This window comes from Leptosomus discolor, chromosome 1, assembly GCF_034619465.1.
Source record: "Leptosomus discolor isolate bLepDis1 chromosome 1, bLepDis1.hap2, whole genome shotgun sequence".
Lineage (NCBI taxonomy): Eukaryota > Metazoa > Chordata > Aves > Leptosomiformes > Leptosomidae > Leptosomus > Leptosomus discolor.
In genome coordinates, this window is record NC_141391.1 from 190,119,744 (window position 1) to 190,139,743 (window position 20,000).

Consider the following 20,000-nt stretch of genomic DNA (forward strand, 5'->3'; position numbering starts at 1 on the left):
TTATATTAAATTAATTAAAATGTAGATGGATTAGTAGTAATAAATTAAATTCCACAGTAAACATAGAAAACAGGAGTCGTACAAAATGGGTACATCTGTGTTACTTTCCTATTACATGTGTCTTAGTGTTTCTCTGTTGATAAATTCTAGTATGTTGTATCATAAAGTATATTTTTGAGATGCTTCAGAATCATGTAGCCTTATCTAGGCTGTATAAAATTGGGCAGTATGTATCGTCCATCTAGGAGGATCACTATGTATTCTTGTTCACTTGTTATGAACAGCTTACAAATACCACTCGGTTCAGTCTTGCTCTTTTTAATATTGCAAAACCGGAAAGATTCAAAGGGTTGTTATTATTATGGTAGACGCTCTACACATTAGCAAAGTGGGAAGAGAAGGGATGCGGTAGTTTCTTCTTTTAAAATAATTGGCTTCTGCTAAAGAGCCTGATCCTGCACTGTAAATGTGGTTTCACACCTCCATTTATTTTTAAAAGAAGGATCCTACAGAGCAAAGTTTCTCCATTAAATGTTTAATTACATTACTTTCAATAAACCAGAGACTTGTCTTACTGAACAGTTCCGTTCTCAGATCTGCCACTTAAAATACCATGTGACTTTGGATTAATTACTTAAAGTGTCTTTTTTTTACTTACTGTGTCTTTTTTCCTCTGTCTGTAACAAAGAAATGATTCCTACATACCTTGAACTGGCTCTGAAGGTGACTAATATATGTGATTTTGTGATTCTTCTCAAAAGCACTGAAAACTAAGGTCAAGTTTTGCGTGTAATTTTCATTATCAATACCTGACTTTCAAAATAAAAGGAACTTGGATTAAAACCAGTGTGTCTCCCTTGGCTGTATTTGTTTTTGATCAGATTGGTCAATGTTTATTGAAAATATGTGTACAGCTTTTCAAGGCTTCTAAAAAATGCAAAAGCTTACTGAAGGTGCAGGCTACTTATGCTACCTTCCATTTGTGCCATTAGGAATACGATCTTTGTAGGTAACATAAAAAAAAATATAAATTTATATGGTTCCTGTTATCAGTTAGTTCATAGGAACAATAGATGAGTGTTTACCTGGCAAGCTTCTTCAGGTAAAGATGAATTTTTCATGTGTGACAGAAGAGTGGTGTTAAATACACAAGCTCAGCCTCCACCATTTCTCTGTTAAATTGATCTGGGGAAAAAACAGATTTGTTAGTCTTCAGAGAAGTTCTGTCTTCATTTTTGCAGCTGTGTTCATCTATCTATTTGCCACTATCAATGTTTTCATTCTGTGTCGTAGGTCTTCTTTTATTAGTACATTCACATGTAGTAATAAAGCAGTTTACAGGGGTTTTTTTTTGCCTGAAATGCTGTTTAGATGTGTTAAGAAATTGTTTGTTTGCGTATCTATAGTTTTATTTAGTGGGACTTGTAAGCTAATCCAAAGAAATTGCAGAGAGCCTGCATCAGAAACATGAGAAACTCTTCACAAGATGAAGCCTCCATCAGGGTCGATCCTGGAGCCAACAAACTTACATGTTCTTCAAAGGCTGTCCAACCCATTGTGCTTTGTAGGGTTGCTGTGCCCGGTCGTCTCCATGAGAGACTTAGGAGTTCCTTTTCTTTGAGGACTCCTTGTAATAAATGGGTTGCAGTCATTACATCGTGTTTCACTTTGTCTCTTCAGTATTCCATGAGAGGTCTGAGCAAGAATTTGTTGGGAGTTTGTGGCCCACTCGAATGAACCACATCATTTACTCAATCATATCTTTTCACTGGGTCCCTCTACTGTCATCTACCTGAACTGACTTCAGATACATTGAGAGATTTCTATGGAAAAAGTGTCAGTTTGCTTCTTTGCTACATTTATGTAAAATGAGATGAGAAATCTTGAAAAATGCAGACACCAAACTAAAGTAATATACCTACTGCACATAATTGGCCATAAATAGCAGGTTTCTGATAGTCTTCTGACCCAGATAGCACAGTAACACTATGCCAATAAGAAGTAAAGTGCAGTCTGGTATATCACTGAAGGCTGTGAAATGTACCAATTTATATTACCTAATTACAATTAGAGAAATCTCTTTGCTTAATATGTTTTGCTAATTTAAAATTCAAGCAGTGTTCATAATGCCTTGTCCTTTATCTCTGGTAAAGAAGAGATCTATCAGGTATGATACACACATAGGGATCCTTACATAAAATTATGTTGAAGGCAATATTATTTACATAAATAAGTATTTTTACTAATGACCTTGACTGACATTTTTTTTCATGCTTTTATCCATCACCCTGAAAAACAGGTGTATTAGATTCTCTACTTCAGCTTCTACAGTTCAAAGCAACTGTTGAAAAATTCTGGAAAAATAAATTTGGAAAGAAAAGCTCTTAGAGTGTACTGCAAAGCAGGTGTGACTCCAAATATAAGAGCAAGTACGCAGTCAGGGAGATTCAGAGCAGATACTACAAAAGCTAGCAGAACTATGCCTGGTGAAAAGGAATCTATATTTCAGACTGAGGAACAGAGGATTCTTGTGGCAGCACAAGTCTTAATGCTCGTCTTACCGGCTAGAGTCTTCAGCCCAGAGCGTGAATAAATAAGTGCCGCTTACAGAGTTGAGTTACTTTTTGCTCTGTTTAGATCAGAATTTTTACTTGTGTGTTTGAAAATACACGTGCCAGGAAAGATAGAGAGGATGTAGAGGTAAGAGGAGAAGTAGAGGAACAAGTGTGCAACACCTTCACCATTTGCTATATATTATAGTAGTAAGCATGTAAGTGTTAGGAAAATTCTTGGAGGGTTTAAAGGTTAACAGTAATGGTTTAATTGGGAGAGTGTCCATCTTCCTCTCTGCCTTCTCATTTCTGTGTGACATGTGGTAGTTGAATAGCATCACTGAAGCAAAATTGTTAGAAGAAGGCAAGTTCAGATCTCATGTAAACAGAGGAATTTCTTACTATCTTCAGAGGGAATTGAACATTGACTCCAGCCAGTGAATTTTACTCTTTTCTCACGCATCTCGAGCTTGTAAAAACTTGTTTGTCCTACCCTTAGGACCAGGTAGACTTAGAATGAAACATTATTGCGTAGAGATGTGGTGTTTGCAACACTACAAGACTTCTAGGTGTCATGAGATGTAACAACGAACATTAACCATCTGAAAGTTAGGTGTCTACTCAAAGTGAGTCTACACTCAATGGAGAGAGACAGGTGCATTCAGAGAGGGATCAGTCCCATGCTAAAATAGATGCCTAAACCAGATCAGATAAAATTTCCTTGGGACTTCCATGTTCTGTTGACTATAGAAGGAGTCCAGTGATAGCTGAGATTAAATTCCTCCCCACAAGTGTCTTATTCTGAGTGGAAGTCTGGTTTGTCTTTTCCACTTGTATTTTAGAGTAAGACCTTCAGAATTTTTATTCTTAAAATTCATTTCTTGTTTGCAAAAGATTATCAGACCTTTTAGTAATGGCTGGTACTTTTACTTTCAGACTCTTAATTAGTCAGTGTTTTAAGACTGTAATTTATGCTGTGATGAATTGTGTGAAAAGTGATATTCTGTGTAATACTAGATGAAGTAATTTCTTCTAAAAGTGAACTTCAGCAGACTTGTATTTCTTTTTTTCCTTTAAGTGTTACATATATAGAAAGTCTTTCAGGATAGATTCAAGTAATAGAAATATTAGAAAAGTTTTTCCTCTGCAGATTTGTTCATAATTTGTTTTCTTAATAATAATATTATTTTTGCTGATTTACAGAAGACTGGAATGTCCTGCAAACATCTCACAAAGCAGTATTTATATGCCTTGCTATTATATACAGAAAAAATATCTGAATTTTGCTAGACAAGCTAGTGGCTGCTTTTTCATGGGTGGAAAACTTGGCCTGCTGACAGCTGTTTGACTGTGTCCTGGTTAGCTCGAGCAATGGTTTGACACAGTGTGTCTGCTGCAGCAGCTCAGCACATACCTCAGGCTCTTCCAAAGGACTTTTCTCTCTTACATATACAACCACCTATATTTGCTGTGTCTTTCCTACTCACACGTACATTCCTGAGAGCATGTGTGTAGGTGGGTGTTTATGCATATATAGAGACTTCATCTAGTATGTAACAAGTGGAAAATGCAGCTGTGTCCAAAACAGCCCCTACGCAAACATGCATTCTTGGGGTTTAGTGGACAAACTAATAATCTTGTGACAAGGCTTCCCAACTTTCAGTTTTCAGTTAGGAGTGACTGAGAAGATGTTTCTGCAGAGACCCGGTGACTGAGGTGGCGGCCCTGGCTCCATACTGCAATATGTCCGTGGCATTTTTTTTATTTCTGTATAAATCAGACTTCCTTAAAAGACTAGCTGACCAAGAGACGTTTTCATATACTAAAGTGATGTATTACACAAATATTTTTCTAGGCTAAGTGTCTTTATTGTGTAAAACATTTACTGCTTTAAGATACTTATTTTGCTGTCTGTTTTAATCATATCTTTTGAAACAGTCTCAATAGATTTTTCTATTCGTAACATTATGACACTTGATAAGATGATTGATTATGAAGTGTTGAGAGCCCTGCCATGTGATCATTTATTTTTAAATACACATTTGTACTAGCCAATGCTTAAATTTCTTGCAGGAATACATAAGAGATGCGAAACATAAAGCTTGAGTCTGATTGAATCTGATGCCTCTGGAAATAGAGTGCCACAGTACTGTGGTCTTAAAATAACAGATTCTGACTGAAACTGGAACTTTGCAGTGATACATATTATATAAAGAATTACGTCCCGTCTTTGGTACAGAATAAAAAAGACTTACAGCTGTGGTGCAGGCGAACTAAAATGTGTTTGACGATGATATCTTTCTTTCCCTGTGCAGGTGCCTGTGTCAGTGGCCATGATGACTCCCCAGGTGATCACCCCTCAGCAAATGCAGCAGATTCTCCAGCAGCAAGTGTTGTCTCCACAGCAGCTTCAAGCACTTCTCCAGCAGCAGCAAGCAGTTATGTTGCAGCAGGTAATGTGGGTTACCTGCTTTGGACTGTTAGCACAGGGCATTTGTGCAAGTGTCAGCCAGATTTTAGGGGTCTTATTTTGTAATATTTCATCACTCATTACACCAAAAAGAATGAAAATAAATATGAAAGTTCTTAGTCTTAAAATTTTTTGTTTTAATTGCGAAGTGTGAAATTGTGATTTTGAAACATTAGGTATTATATTAAAAACAGCAGCAGCAGCAGTGGCAGATGCATTACAAATACTGAACAAATTGATATTTAAATTTTCAAGCGCTTAGGCACATTTTAATTGTAGACTTGCCAAAGGAAGTGCAAATAGAGTTGTAGATAATTGTTGCTTTAAAATTCATAACACTGTAGTGCTCCCTTTAGTCACATAAATGGTATGCGGTTATGAAATTTGAACTTAACAGCTTGTTTCATCATGGGGAAAAGTTTTTTTATTTTGTTTGGGTTTACATCCGAAAAATTTGTCCCAGATAAGGCTAGAAAGGAGGAGGAGGTTGCTGTTTTCTTAGCACAAAATCTGGCAGTGAAGTGAAGAATTCATGAACTTGTTATTCATGCCATAAAGATGGTGTAAGTGATCAGTACCTCAGTTGAATGCAGAGTGCATTTTTTGGTTGGGTGCTTAATTATCATACAGAAGATGATGCATCTGTTTGTCATAGTCATAGCTCAATCACTGAATGTTTAAACACTTTAATATCCAGTACTGCAATCATTACAGGCAATTCACCTTCAGTTGTGAATCCAGCATCCCACTAAACAGATTGACAGATTAATTACCTTTTTCCCCTAAGAAACAGACAGTTTAGTTTGGCCTTAGTGACTTGTAGGTTTCTTGCAAGTGGATGAGTACAGCTTCTGGTTTGTTATATAGGACATGTGAGGAACTTGGGTATAGTTATTTGAGGAGTTAATTTGGCTCTTGCATTCCCTTTAGAATACAGATTTTCTATACCCTTCTGTTTAGGATATTTTGGAATCTGCATTGGAAAATTTCAGAACCGCCTTGGAAAAAAATGTATGTAGATCTGCCTCTTCAAATCACATTTTTTGTTATGAGGTGATTCTTAATGGCTACGCTACCATATGCCAATCTAGAAGAGTTTAGGAGATTTATAATACTTGAAACTTTTGCCTTTATTTATTAAAGTCAAAATGGTTTATTCAGCAACAACTACAAGAGTTTTACAAGAAACAGCAAGAGCAGTTACATCTTCAGCTTTTGCAGCAGCAGCAACAGCAGCAGCAACAGCAACAACAACAGCAGCAACAACAGCAGCAACAACAGCAACAACAGCAGCAGCAGCAACAGCAACAGCAGCAGCAGCAGCAGCAACAGCATCCAGGAAAGCAAGCAAAAGAGGTAGGAGCTAAGACCCTTGCTGATGCATACTAGTCTGAGCTGTCAGAAGCTTGAAAAAGACAAGACTAGTTTATTTTTTTCCTGTAGGAAGGATGCAGCTATCAAAGATTTGTTCTTATGTTTTTACTGGGCTTAATAGCGGTGCTGGTATAATTCTCCTGCTCCGCTTTCTGAGACATAGGATTTGAGCAGTCTAGTGCTGCTGTCGTCTAATGTTCGCTAATGAATCTGAGTGTGCAAAGAACAAGCTGTGTGGTGGACACCGTGCTGATTATCTTGTATTCACAGGCGATCTGTGTTGGGGAAGGAGCCTTACTTTTCTCAGTGGCACAGCTCAGAGAACATGCAAATTTAGTCCATGGCTGAAAAAGAGCGATTGAGCACAGATTTCAAAGTCACAGGCCCCTGATTAATGAACTGCTACTGTAGGTTTGGAGTGGCGAGTAGAAAGTTACAGTTTGATGTGCTCATAAATCAACCTGACAAGCGGGTTTCTCAGGCCTAGCTTGCACTTGTCAGCAAACTGCATCAAATATAAACATAACACAAACAAAACATGTTGAAGTAGTTAAATTGATCAGCAGGTATCCTAGACGTTGTCTTCAAGCTGCCCATTATGCAAAAGTCGAGGAAGCAGTTGTGACCTCCTGAGGCTTTGTTTCTGTTTGGATTTGTGAATAGAATTTGAGACAGCCATCAACTACGGAATAGAAATTGCTCCTGTATTTCTCCGGAGGCTCTGGGCAATCCACATGACTTGCTCCATTATGCAGTCTGTTTTCCAGTGAGCGCATCAGAAGTTTCTCTTTTCCCCAAACTAGAAAGGAAAGGTCTTCCACAGCAGCTTGTCTTTCTCTGAAGTGTGACTGCCTTCTCATACCCTCCTGAGTCTTTGCAGACTCCAGTTTGTCTTGAAATGCCTTACAAAATCGGAACTTACACTTTTGCTCCATAATAGGGCACTTCGTTGCCTTGAATGCAATGCTCCTTTTAATATATTCCAACAAGAAGAGAGAGCGAGCTAACAGGCCAGTGAAATGAAGGCTACATCCCAGTTTACTAATAGATCACCGGAGACCACATTCATGGGCCACTGCAGACCGAACTTAGTCAATTGGAAAAACAAGAGTGCCTTCGAATCACAGGCTGCTGTAAAGAGTTACATTTTTAGCATAGATAAATTTGTTATCATCTGCCATGAGCTGGGCTTTTCTTTTTTTTTTTTTTGTTTGAAACGGCTGTTATATACTTTCTCTTGACCCTTTTCTTTAGCGTGTCGTTAAGTGTATCTTGCCATTGTCCCTAACACCTAATAGCTTGAATGAATATAATAGAAAGTTTCAAACACTTTCACTGCCTAAGTATTCTACAAATAGCATTATTATTTAACAACTGAGATTAAAGGGAAAGAAGTTGATTTTACATCTTTGGCTTTCTAGCCTTTACTGCACACTTTACTTTTTACTGCATTTGCTTTTTTTCCCCCCCTTCTCTTTGTAGCAGCAGCAGCAACAGCAGTTGGCAGCCCAGCAGCTTGTCTTCCAGCAGCAGCTCCTCCAGATGCAGCAACTTCAGCAGCAGCAGCATCTGCTGAACCTTCAGCGTCAGGGACTCATTTCCATCCCACCTGGCCAGTCTGCTCTTCCTGTCCAGTCTCTGCCACAAGGTATTTGAGTAATATATGACTGGAGTAATTTTGAATTCACAAACTTTTTAACTGTTCCATTTGAATCTGAACTTCAGCGGTTTCCTGTTAAAAATACTTTATTATTAGAACTTTATTATTCATTATACCAAATTTTCTTGAGGCTGATAAAGTTGGCTGCATACTTTTATAGAAGAAAAGAGCTTTTGAGTGTCTTTTTTCTAGATAAAAGATGCGTATTTATTAGCCTGTGCTGAAAACAATTTCTAATAGCAACACAATTTAAGCAACATTGCTTTTCTCTGAGGAATTACTGAAATCTGATTTAGTGGAAATGTTCTAATTTCATTTAGTATAAGCAAACAGCTAGAAAATATATCATACAGTGATACTAAAGCCATTCCAAAACTCACCTTTTTTTTTTTTTTTTCTTCTAAGAAAATAAAGGGTTTGGCATTCAAAAGCACTTTGAATATTCAGTATCTGACACGTGAATTTAGGGACAAACCTTAGGATTCATTTTCTTTGCTATTCCTTTGTATTATATATGTTAAATATGACAACAAGTTTTGAAGGTGATGATTTCAATAGTAATGAATTATGACTGAGAAATAGCAGTAAAAGCTTTCTGAAAAAAAAAAGGTATTTCCCTTTGTCGCTTTGCTCAAGATTTCTCAATGCTGAAAATTATCTCAAACTCTGCTACTTGACACAAGTACATTCATGGTTGAAAGGAAATCGGGCACACACTTTTGAAAAGTAAATTAACTTGGAGATAAATGCTGCTTACATTTTAACATAAGGCCAGACTTCCCATCTTAAGGACTCTGTAACCTGTGAGGTATGTGTTTCTGTTTGTGTTACCATAGAGAGGTGAGCTAAATATCTGTCATAAAAATTACACAATACTCTGATCTCTGACGCTCCAGTCCTGCAATGAGCATTCTTTAGACTGTGTTCATGACAGGTAACATTATTTTTAATTGGTCTTTACACATGTATCTGGTTCCTCCACCAGATAACTATTATGAAATCGAAGCTTCAGAAATTAGATGAGCAAAAGCAGAGTACACAGTATATAGACAACAGTATAGACAAAAAAGGAAAAAAAAAAAAGACGGGAAAAAAGGTATAAGAAAGACTTACCCACTAAAAACCTCAGTCCCTGGAAAGCAGAGATTCCAAATAAGTATGTAAATTCCATACATTGTGTTGTGTGGAAAAGCTATGACACAAGCATCTCTAAAATCATAAAAATTACAACAACAACAAAGAGTCCTAAGTAAGCTATCACAGTAAATATTATTTGAGAATAGCAGTGGGGAGGCAAGCTGATTCATGAATTTGGACACATGAGACTGGTAATGCTCGTTCCTTTTGTACAGAGTCACATTGGACCAAAATGGAAAAAAAGCAATTGAAACACAACCTCCCTCCAAACAGCATTACCTTCTGCAACCTCCTCTTGTGCCATCTGTTGCAAGAGGAATTCCTCAGGTTTTCTCTCGCATTAAGCAATCCCCATAGGTTTCCCTCAGCACTCCTACCCAATTGCATTGATATTCATTAGTTTAATACAAGACTCATTCATCCACTTCTAGTAGAAAAACATAGAAAAAATAATATATTTTAAAATACTTTTTTTTTTTAGGAGAAATAGTAAACAGTTCTTTTTAAGAACTTTCTTTTACTCAAAGAATTAAATGTAACTGAAGTCATGACAAAAAAAGATCGATACTGAAGAAATAAAAAAAAATCAAAATTTTACAGTTAAAATGTATCTGGATTGTTCTTTTTAAAGTAAATTCATCTCTCATTTGCTTCTGCCTTGATATTTTTTAATTGTAATGAATTCTAGTCAAGTGTTTAATTCTTCCATTTTTCCCCCCTAGTTCTAGTACCTACTGTGTATGTAGGGTTCCTTTAGACACACAACATTTATAGGACCTTTATTTTTCATAGCCCTGATGTGGATGTGCAAACTTAGAAAACATAAGACAGCTTCCTCTGAGAACCCTGTCTGCATCTCCAGAAAGGGCACCCATGCCATGTCAGGTGAGGTGAAGGTAGAACGATGAGGGTAAGAAGGAAAGTCTTTCCAGCAAGACACTAAACCAAAGAGAGAAACAAATGCAGAATTGTGAGCGGCTCGGAGTTCTTTCTGTGAGCTTCTCTTACAGCACATTGTGCCTTTCATAGAAAGATACAGACCCAGTCCAGTTCATAATAATGTAACGAAGATTAACAGGCTTCAGATCTGTTGTGACTTTCTCGTAAACCTTGAATTTACACATCCAAATCCATCCAAATGTATCCAATATGTACAAATATAAGTAGCACTTACTAGATTTAACATAGATGTCCCTGCATTAGGGTTTGCATAAACGGAGCAAACTTCCTTTGTTTTTCTCGTAAAATTTAGCAAATTTTATGACAGACATTTTCTGTGACAGTATTCAATTAAATTTTCAGAATTTATTTAAGGTAATACTGGATGTGATAAAAGGATATTTTTCTCCTTCCACTGTGCTGCAAGATGTATAATATATTATGCGGATGGATTTACATATGAGTAACACAAATATTTTTATATACATCCATTTAGATTGCTGAGTTACATAGATGGCTATGAGAGAAACACAGGGGAAATCATGTTTATAAGTTACTGGTCATAAAGAGGCCTGTAAACCACAAATTATTAGTGACAAAGAGAGCATGGGGTTTGCATTTGTTAGTATGAAAAGACGTAACTGCCAAGTACAGCTGTGAGGTTTGCATATATAAACACTATTTGCTCCAAGTATAGTTTCTGCCTTTAAAGGACAGGAATGTTTACCATGTTGTCTTGATGGTCGGGTATAGCAAATAAGATACAAGAGGTGTTTTAGCGTTTATGTTGTGACAAGATCTTCACTACGCCGTATCCAAAGCTAGTGGCTTGCTGTGAGTTACTTCCCTGTAATGCTGCATTGATGCTAGCTAAATGCAAAGGGCTGTAAATGACAACAACAACAAGAAAAACAAATAAGACAAACCCTAAGTTTTGATCAGGCCATGTAGGAAATGAAAAGCAAATGCATGGATGGGTTTTATAAGTGGTAGTTTTATTAAGTATTTATTAAAACATAGAAATAGAGTAGATAGTAGTGAGAATCCCAAAACTCTTGGTGTTAGTAAACTGCATAACAAATCAGTATTTCCCCTTTTCGTTATAGTCCCTGATTTTTATAGCACTCTGGATCCTCTTCCTCATCCTTTCTCATTTAATGTAGTGTGGGGAGGGTATTTTGAGGGTTACCACAAAATACGAAATTTTAAAACTACCCTGCTTTTCCATCCAGACTAAAATATATGTCAGCCATTTTACAGGTCTCTTGTAAAATGAGAGTTGGACTTTTTCAGATACAGAAACTACAAAATTGACATAATTTACAATTAATTACAAATCCGCTTATTAACTTTATACTTTTTAAGTGCCTGCCCTTAATCCTTTTATCCTAAAAGGCAGCCTTTCAGAGCGTTCTGAAGAAGTGATAAAATTAACCAGCCTGAGCCCAAAGAGAAATTTCTATGAGATTTTTTAAAAAATCTGGGTGAGCTATAGGCAGCCTGGAGACACAGCTCCATCCATAGCTTCACATAGAGGAAGGGGCTGCCCAACAGTTGCCCAGAGGGCCAGGAGACCTCTACCCATGGGAAGAGCCCTTGCTCCAGCCGCTCCCAGTGGTCACTCGTTGACCCAGCTGGTGGGGCGGGTCTTTCTCAGCTCCCCCAGGGCCCAAAGTTTGATGATCTCCGACGAAAATTTTCTCACTGCAAGACACAATGGTATGTTTGCCCTCTGATTATCCAAACAGAAGGGTTTATTCTTGGTTTGGTTTTTTTTTCAGTGCAAAATTATTTTATTTTGTTCAACAGCAGGAGGAAGGGAAGACTTTGAAGTAAATACTGTACTGTGTATATCATGCCACCTAAATGAATACATTACTTTTCATTTTGATTTGTGATTACATTTGCGAGTAACTATTATTTACCATGCTAAAATGGGTTATTTGCAGTGTTGCTGGAACGTACCTCATGAACACAGCAGTAATTACTTACCTTCATTAAACAATTACAACTGGTATTACCATCATTCCCGTTACCCATCTCTCTAATGCAGTAAATTAGAGCCTGGCTTCTTTGCTTGCTTCCTTAAAACCTGGCTTTTAGCTGTACAAATATGGTATGAACTCCAGTTTTAAGACTTACATTCTAATCAACTCTTTTTCACTTTGTCATTAACTGAGTTTGCTAGTGGGTGTTGGTATCTGTGGTAGAGAAGCAGGACACAAAATAGTAGTCTAAAAATGAGCTGCTTCATAATTTTAAAAAAATATTAATACCTTCCAACCAATTTGTTTCCACACTACCCCCAGAAATTATTATTTCAGTAAATCACTATTAGTCTATTTTTTAATAGCTTTGTGTACTTCATGGTGAGACAGCTATTGATAAGTATTAAGGAACTTTCTGTGCTTTTTCATAATTTTTTGGTGAATCCATTATAGTAGTCTGAGTTCCTGTGTCTTCAAAGTAAAACATTATCTAATAAACAGATTTGCCAGACAGTGAAAAACAATCTTTAAATCTTTCTGCTATATCTTGTTTACCAAACAAAACTACCCTCAATGAAAAGTTAGAATGAATAGATAGATTTTAATCCTTTTCTGAAGGACAACAAATTTGAGCTTATTCATAAAATAAAAAGAGCAAAATTTTGATTCCAACAACATCAGCATTTTGCATGTTTTACATTTCACCAGATCTAGATACCATAAGCATATCTTACCTAATTTCACTTGTTGAGATGAGATACAGAAGACAGAATTAGATTTTAAGTTACCTCAGGCCCAAACCATGTAAGGCTAAAAGACCTGACCATGAAACCAGATATTTCACAAGAAGGTCTCTGGGCTTCTCATTCTTTTTTACGTTTAATTTAGTGTTCTTCAAAGGAGAGATGTCAAACTTAATAAAGACTGGCAGTGACAGAAGGTATATATATTTCTGATGAACTCTTCCATCTTTCAAAACCTGAATTTCCTATCTTAGCTGCATGTTCAGCGGCAAGATAAGAGAATGCTCACAGTTCTTCTCTTGCCTGTGTTTTGGGAGCCTTTACCTCAGTCAGAAGTATTTTGTAATGGAAATTTCCATGACTTTGTGCAAAGTGCTCAACTCAGGACAGACAACCCCAACACAGAATGAATATGTTCTATGAGACATTGCTATTTGTGACCAAGGATGAATCCTGGAAACTACAAGTTTTCAGGCTACAAGTGAAGTAGAGAGCAAATTTAAGCCCTGTCTGCAAAGATCTGGTGGCTAGACTCCAGAATAGTACTGTGCATATAGCAGAGGGGTTTGAGAAGCTCTTCAGATTTTGTATGGCTGCCCATCACCCCAGGAGACTGATGAGACAGAGTCTCCTTTCTCCGGCCAAACCCTCTGATTTGTTTTCCACAGTAAGGCTGGACAAAAAAAAAATAGTGGAGGAATTTGGTGGTCTACACTACATGTAATTTCATCTATGTAGAGTTGGGTTTGTTTGCTTTCTAGTTGTCTGGTGCCACTGAATGGTACCAAAGAGCTTAAGTGGCCACCAGTATCTAGATCTGTGCTGTATTTGTTCTTCCAAATAGTCACTTTGGTTTTGCCTCTCAAGACATATTTTTAAATGGAACAATCTTTGTAAAAATTAAACAGAACTAATGAATATGTGGGTGTCATTAATTAAAGTCAGATGCATTCTGCTCAAACATTAAACCTGTTATGATCTCATTGATTTAATTTTTTTCTTCTGATTTTTCTCTGTCCAGTCTTCTTCCCCTATTCCTGCTCTTGCTAAGTGTTTAAAGAGAGTATCAATGTTTGTATCCTTAGTGCAGCATGTTTTTCTATTTTCTGTTACATGTTTGTTTAAGAGGAATTGTAAAACCTGAGTTAACTGTGGATGCATTGAGTTATGTTTCCATGTCAAGAAATTGATTAAGCATACAGGAAAGATATAGTCTGGAAGTATATTTAGGGTTGAGGTTCTTTTTCTTTTCAAGAAGTTGTTGCAAATTCTTTGTAGCTTTCACTCTTTGATCCTTGAGCAATGTTTTCAGGAGTATAATGTTATTAAAATTGGTGATTTCTAATTGACTTGTTGATAACACAAGAGAAGACAGTTAGATTGCATTATGACAGAAGAAAAGTGAATTTATGATTTACTACATGTTGACTGCTGGAAAAACAGCATCAGCTTTATTGTTGGCATTAATCCATTAATAACACTGAGCTCATTATATGAAACTCTTTATTTTCTTATATTAGTGGGGCTCTCTTTCATTTTATAGCTGGCTTAAGTCCTGCTGAGATTCAGCAGTTATGGAAAGAAGTGACTGGAGTTCACAGTATGGAAGACAATGGCATTAAACATGGAGGGCTAGACCTCACTACTAACAATTCCTCCTCTACTACCTCCTCCACCACTTCCAAAGCATCACCACCAATAACTCATCATTCCATAGTGAATGGACAGTCTTCAGTCCTAAATGCAAGGCGAGACAGGTAATTCTGACAAGATTTCAACTATGCTTATCATTTGACCTAAAGCTATTGTTTAACATCGTAAGTCACATTATTTCCAATCACAAAATAAAACTTAATACAGATTATTTAAGGGATTGTGGAGACCTGATGTTTCAGAGTTGTTTCTCAATAGGGCATCATTTTCAATAATAATGTCTAATTTTGCAGACACAATGACAATTGCCTGCTTGTGGTTTTATAACACATGAACTTATGGTAGTTTTTGTAAAAATCAGAAATCCCAGAGTAGAGTGTGCCGGTTTAGAGGTGTAAATGCAGATTTGTGGGCACTGTTGTAGGTGCATAGTTTCATTGATATTTCTGTTAACACATCTGGCAGTCAGGCCCTTACTGTTGAATCACACTGCTGGTTTCATAGAAAATGGACATACATCGTAGTTGTCAAGGCTGTAAGTCAGTACAAAGTTTCTATATAAAAATGCTTTAAAAATGAGTGCATTAGAGCAGTTCTCATTGTTTGTCTCTTGTGAAGAAAAGCACTGAATTTTCCTTTTTGTATGCACAACAGTAATACAGTTGACACATTTTGTACAAATTTTCAGTGGCATTAGTGTAATACAGTGTAATTCAACCATATGGATAAAGTTAAAATAATTTTTAAGACACATTGACAAATATTTACTGTTCCTTATTTTCAAGTAATGGATTAAATGCACAAGAGTACATAGTGTCTGTAGCACTTACTACTAAATGTATTAGCATAGTCAAATGTAGATGATCTCAATATAAGATGAAATTTAATTTGTTATCTACATAACTTAAATTGTAAATAATAGTATTTTCAAATAAATACTCCATTTAATTATTTTAATATTTATAATAGGAGGCTACAATTTAAGTGTCTCTGTTCTTCATGTGACTGTGAGAACATTTTTCCATCATTATTTTGAAATATTTTGAAACTGATGCTTCTCTGAATGCCTTTATATTAGTACTTTTAGTTAGTATTACTTTCATGATTATATCTCGGAGAATGGTTCTTTGCTTCAGGATTTGTAGCTGACGCCCACCTCCATGGGGCAATCCCCTGAATTTCTTTGATAACTGTATGTTAATGAAACTATTGCAGAGGTTCCAAAAAAAGACACGGAATACAGCTGGGGTTTTTTATGAAGCCGCGTAGCTGATGGAAGCAATGCTTGTTAGCAAAAATATGTATTAATGGAAACAAGCTTATTTTTGTACACTTTTAAGCAGAAAATTCAAATATTTTATAGTAACATTCACAATACTCCTAAATTCTGACTGTCCATCTTCAATAGTTCTTCTCAGAATTGATCACTTCTGAGTATATTTTTTATTTATAGGTAAATGTTACACCAAGGTCATATGGCAGAATTAGCATATGGTATTATACAGTCATCTTATTTTTTCATCCTTTATTAACAGTCATCTTTGGCTCTATTTCTTCTCTAATTGGAACATCATCTAGCCTTGGCAGTTGAACTATTCAATAGAACGATTAAATTTTTCTGACTGCTCTGAGCTAAATTGACCTGTTTTGACCTGTTTGTCACTGATCGTAACCTGACAGGCGCTAGCAGCCTCCAACGATTATGGCTTTTGAGATGAATCTGATGCCTTATTCTTTTGCTACAGCTCGTCACATGAGGAGACTGGGGCCTCCCATACTCTCTATGGTCATGGAGTTTGCAAATGGCCTGGCTGTGAAAGCGTTTGTGAAGATTTCGGACAGTTTTTAAAGTAGGTGGATTTTTATTCATTGGTACGGGATTGTTTAAGGCAAGGGAAAGAGAAAGATGGCAGACAAAGTTTTACTGTAAATCACGTCAGAGATTTTTTTGTGTATTCCAAGCAATGGAATAATCAAGGCTATCTGCAGAGGGTCAAATTGTTATCCTTTCTTTCATGTTGAACACTTTTGCAGGCCTTTCAATAGCACAGTGTTTAATCCTCTTATTATTCTTTACTGAAATGGAGCCTCAGAAAATTTGAAGAGATGCTTTAGATTGTATATTGGATAGTAGGGGTATGAAAAAGCACATTTTAAATTCTGACAGTTTGTATATAGTGGGAATTAATGTGTATAGTATAAATAAAAAAGCACAAAGGACTAAGCGTGACCATTTAGCTCTCACTCGCTAATTTATTTTTGCTTTTACTCTTGTATGTGCACAAGATACACAGAAAAAAACCCGCTGTGAACAGGTGGGTTTGCACCTTTCAGGACTGATGTCAAAACTTTTTACTTGCAGCATTTGGTTTTGCCAGGTTTTGTGTAAATGAGAGCATTTAGAAAATAAATGACACAGCTTTTGCTTTTCACCTGCAGCTTCAAATCATGATGGGTTTCTGCATTTTATTCCTTTTTTTTTTTAAAGTAGCTACTATATTTCTATGTTCATTTGAGTTTTCAACAGCGGCACTGATTTTCTACCTATGTACATTATGGACTGGTCTTTGTCAGAAGAGCGGTACTCATTTTGGCATGCAATAGATCTTAATGGAAAGCTACAGATAGGCTTATATAGATGAGTAACTTCAGGGGCTGAGACTCTTATGTTGTCATGGTGCAGCTAACAGGGTGAATGAACTGTTTCATGCTTCATCAACAATTAAGTTAATTAGCTCATTTGAAATTGCACTGCTTTGTTGCCAGGATGTTGGCAGAAACATCAAAAAGATGTGTTTACAAATGGTAGACTACAGAGTATATAGCAGAAGCACCTTAGCAGCAGACCATAAGTACCTGGTATTGCACTAACTTTTATAATAGAATTATAGCAATACTTTCATAAAGTATTTGCAATGCTTTCTCCATCTTTCATGCTGTCTTTCAGTTTTAAATGAAGTAACGTATCCTGACTTGCAAATCTTAGGTAGGTATCACTCCTGATAAATTTTTGTTTATAAGTGCATTAAGAGGAAAGTCAAATTAACGGCTTATTATTGGATAAAACTGTATGGGATTTAAAAGAACCTGATTTACATAAGTTTGTATTGAAAGGAAAATGGAATCTCCCAAATTCAACATAGTGTTCTAAGTATTATTAAGACTAAGAATTGAAATTCATTTAACTTAAGCATTCTCCATTTCAAGAAAAACTACGTTTTCTAAATACGTCCATCCATCTAGGCTATAGTGATGCTAATTCTGTGGGCAGACTTTGCACATCCATTATGTCAGGTCTCTTGTTATAATCCGTGATCACTAAAACCGTTTTGATTAAGGCGGTGTAGTGCTAGGTTTACAGATGCTTTTGCCTTCCTGAACCAAATAACCCTAGAAAATGTGAAAGCAACATACAACATCTTGGTAATTCTGGTAGAGTCAATCAGGGTTTACAGCAGTGTCATGGCTTTTGTCCTACAAACCAGCAAAAAGTGTCCAAGAATATTTTATTATTTCTTCTTTGCATTCGAATCTGTCTTCTATGCCCTTAAAACAAATAAGAAGTCATGGTATTGAATACGTAACGTTTTTTTTGAAATAGAAATATTCCTTCATTTTACTGTACTGTTAAGTTGGAAATCAATACATAACCTTGCATTAGATTCTTTAGTACCTTTTCATGTTCACACTAATGCAAAATCCCCATTACAATTAAAAAACATTTTCTTTCAATTAAATATCAACTTTTAGTCCAAAGACTGACCGTTTTTCCAACCCATTAACTTTATAGGGGATGACAGGACTAATGGCTGTAGTTTTCAAGGCTTTGCTCTTAGTCTGATCTTTGTTATGATGTTTTAGGTTCTGTGACTTGAAACAATATGATACCTGTGTTAAGAGACTTAATGCAAGTATATTGTACCAAAATGAAATATTAATAAGGTACACCACCCCAGTCTAGTAGTGTGTATTTCTATAATATGCTTATGACAACTTTGAAGAGTGCCTGGTTTATGAAGTGAACTCCAACTTGTGCTCAGAAAATGGTTTACCTAGCAGCTTGATTTAAAAAAAAAAAAACACCACTGTGCAGAGCATCTGAGAAGGAGGATTAAGACAGAAAACACTGGCTTTGCTTCACTTTCCTAATAATGGAAAGGATTTAAGGTGAAGTGACAAGTAACTTTCAATAACTGACTTAAAGCCACAAAAGCCATTTTCACCTTCATTTTTGTTTATCCAGTATGAATTGTTTTTATTTTTAAGATAATTTCAGGGCACTCCACTTATTTAGAATTCTTTTGAGATAATTCTGAATAGCAAAAGAAGTTGTATATTGTATGCTGTGGACTAGATTCGTATTTGGAAACATATGCATTGGTTTCAAGAAAGTACAGCCTATCTTCTCCATAATAAATTTCCGTACTTACAGAAAAACTTAATCCTGTATCTTTCCTTTGATATCGTTCAACTCTAGACACAAACCCACAGTTTATATTTTATGGAGCAATTTTCTGTCTTGACAAAATGATGCTCATGCACGCAGGATCAGTTTTGACTATATGGTAAAAACAACAGCTTTTGGCTTAAGAAAAACTTAAAAATGTAAAGACAGATCAGAAAAAGTTGTGGCATAACTAGAAAGAAGATGACAAGATTTAAACAAAATGCCAGGCACAGAAACAATTAGGAGAGTGCCAAAAATGCTTATGAAAATTCAGAATTTTGCCATGAAACAGGCGTTGACAGAAGCTAACCATTTTGCTGGTCTCTCAGTGAGGAACCCAGTAGATCATTCAAAGTATTTAATAGTAGTTCTTCGTGATTTTTTTTTAAATGTCAGAGTGCAATAACATACGACAAAACTTCACTGTATTTTGTCTGCAAAATTAATCATCATTCCAATGGTCCTAAGTCAGTTTGAGTAGGAAGGATTTGACTTTTAGGGCTTAAACCAAAAGGTTTACAATAAACCATTCCAGCCAGCAGACAAGTGTTCTTTAACCTGCATGCAGCAGACGCCAGCAAACATAACACAAGCTACAGTACAAAGGCGGGTAATGTTTTCATCTATAGAGACAAGGAAAAAAGAAATCATGCTAGAGAAGATAGGCCAGCTTTCTGACAGATTGTGTTTATTTCTGGGGCAAGAGAGCACGTTTAAAAGTCTACAAAGAATAGTGACCAAGCATCATAGTCAGGGTGACAAAAACAAAACCATAAAAAGAAATAACTTAATGAAATCTCATTGATGCTGTGTAAAACTTGCTGTGACTTTTTTTCCCCCTCTTTCAGCTGCATAATGATACACAGCATTATGTTCTTTCTTACTTAGTCTGAATTGTCCCTTTTTTTTTTGTCTTTGACTAGGTGGTGTGGCTGTAAAATTATGACCTCAAGAATCTTCTTTGAACTTGTCAGAATGTTGTTTCTTTTGGTGACAGTGCCTCCATCTCTCAAAACTAAGGCATCTGACATAATCAG

General features: G+C 36.2%; 1 protein-coding gene across 13 annotated transcripts in view; it reads left to right on the forward strand.

Moving 5' to 3' along the window:
* FOXP2 (forkhead box P2) overlaps positions 1 to 20,000 on the forward strand; it is a 189,257-nt gene that overhangs the window by 124,449 nt on the left and 44,808 nt on the right. For 2 of the 13 annotated variants that reach the window (XM_086472973.1, XM_086472988.1), the window contains exons 3-9: positions 4,868 to 5,005; positions 6,184 to 6,266; positions 7,407 to 7,410; positions 7,888 to 8,044; positions 13,625 to 13,631; positions 14,417 to 14,620; positions 16,262 to 16,366. In XM_086472973.1, the coding sequence (XP_086329099.1) occupies positions 4,868 to 5,005; positions 6,184 to 6,266; positions 7,407 to 7,410; positions 7,888 to 8,044; positions 13,625 to 13,631; positions 14,417 to 14,620; positions 16,262 to 16,366 (698 nt within the window). Of the gene's footprint in view, positions 1 to 4,867; positions 5,006 to 5,982; positions 6,034 to 6,165; positions 6,385 to 7,406; positions 7,411 to 7,878; positions 8,045 to 13,624; positions 13,632 to 14,406; positions 14,621 to 16,261; positions 16,367 to 20,000 lie in introns of all 13 variants that reach the window. The other 11 variants (XM_086472902.1, XM_086472951.1, XM_086472981.1 and 8 more) reach the window with 10 other exon arrangements.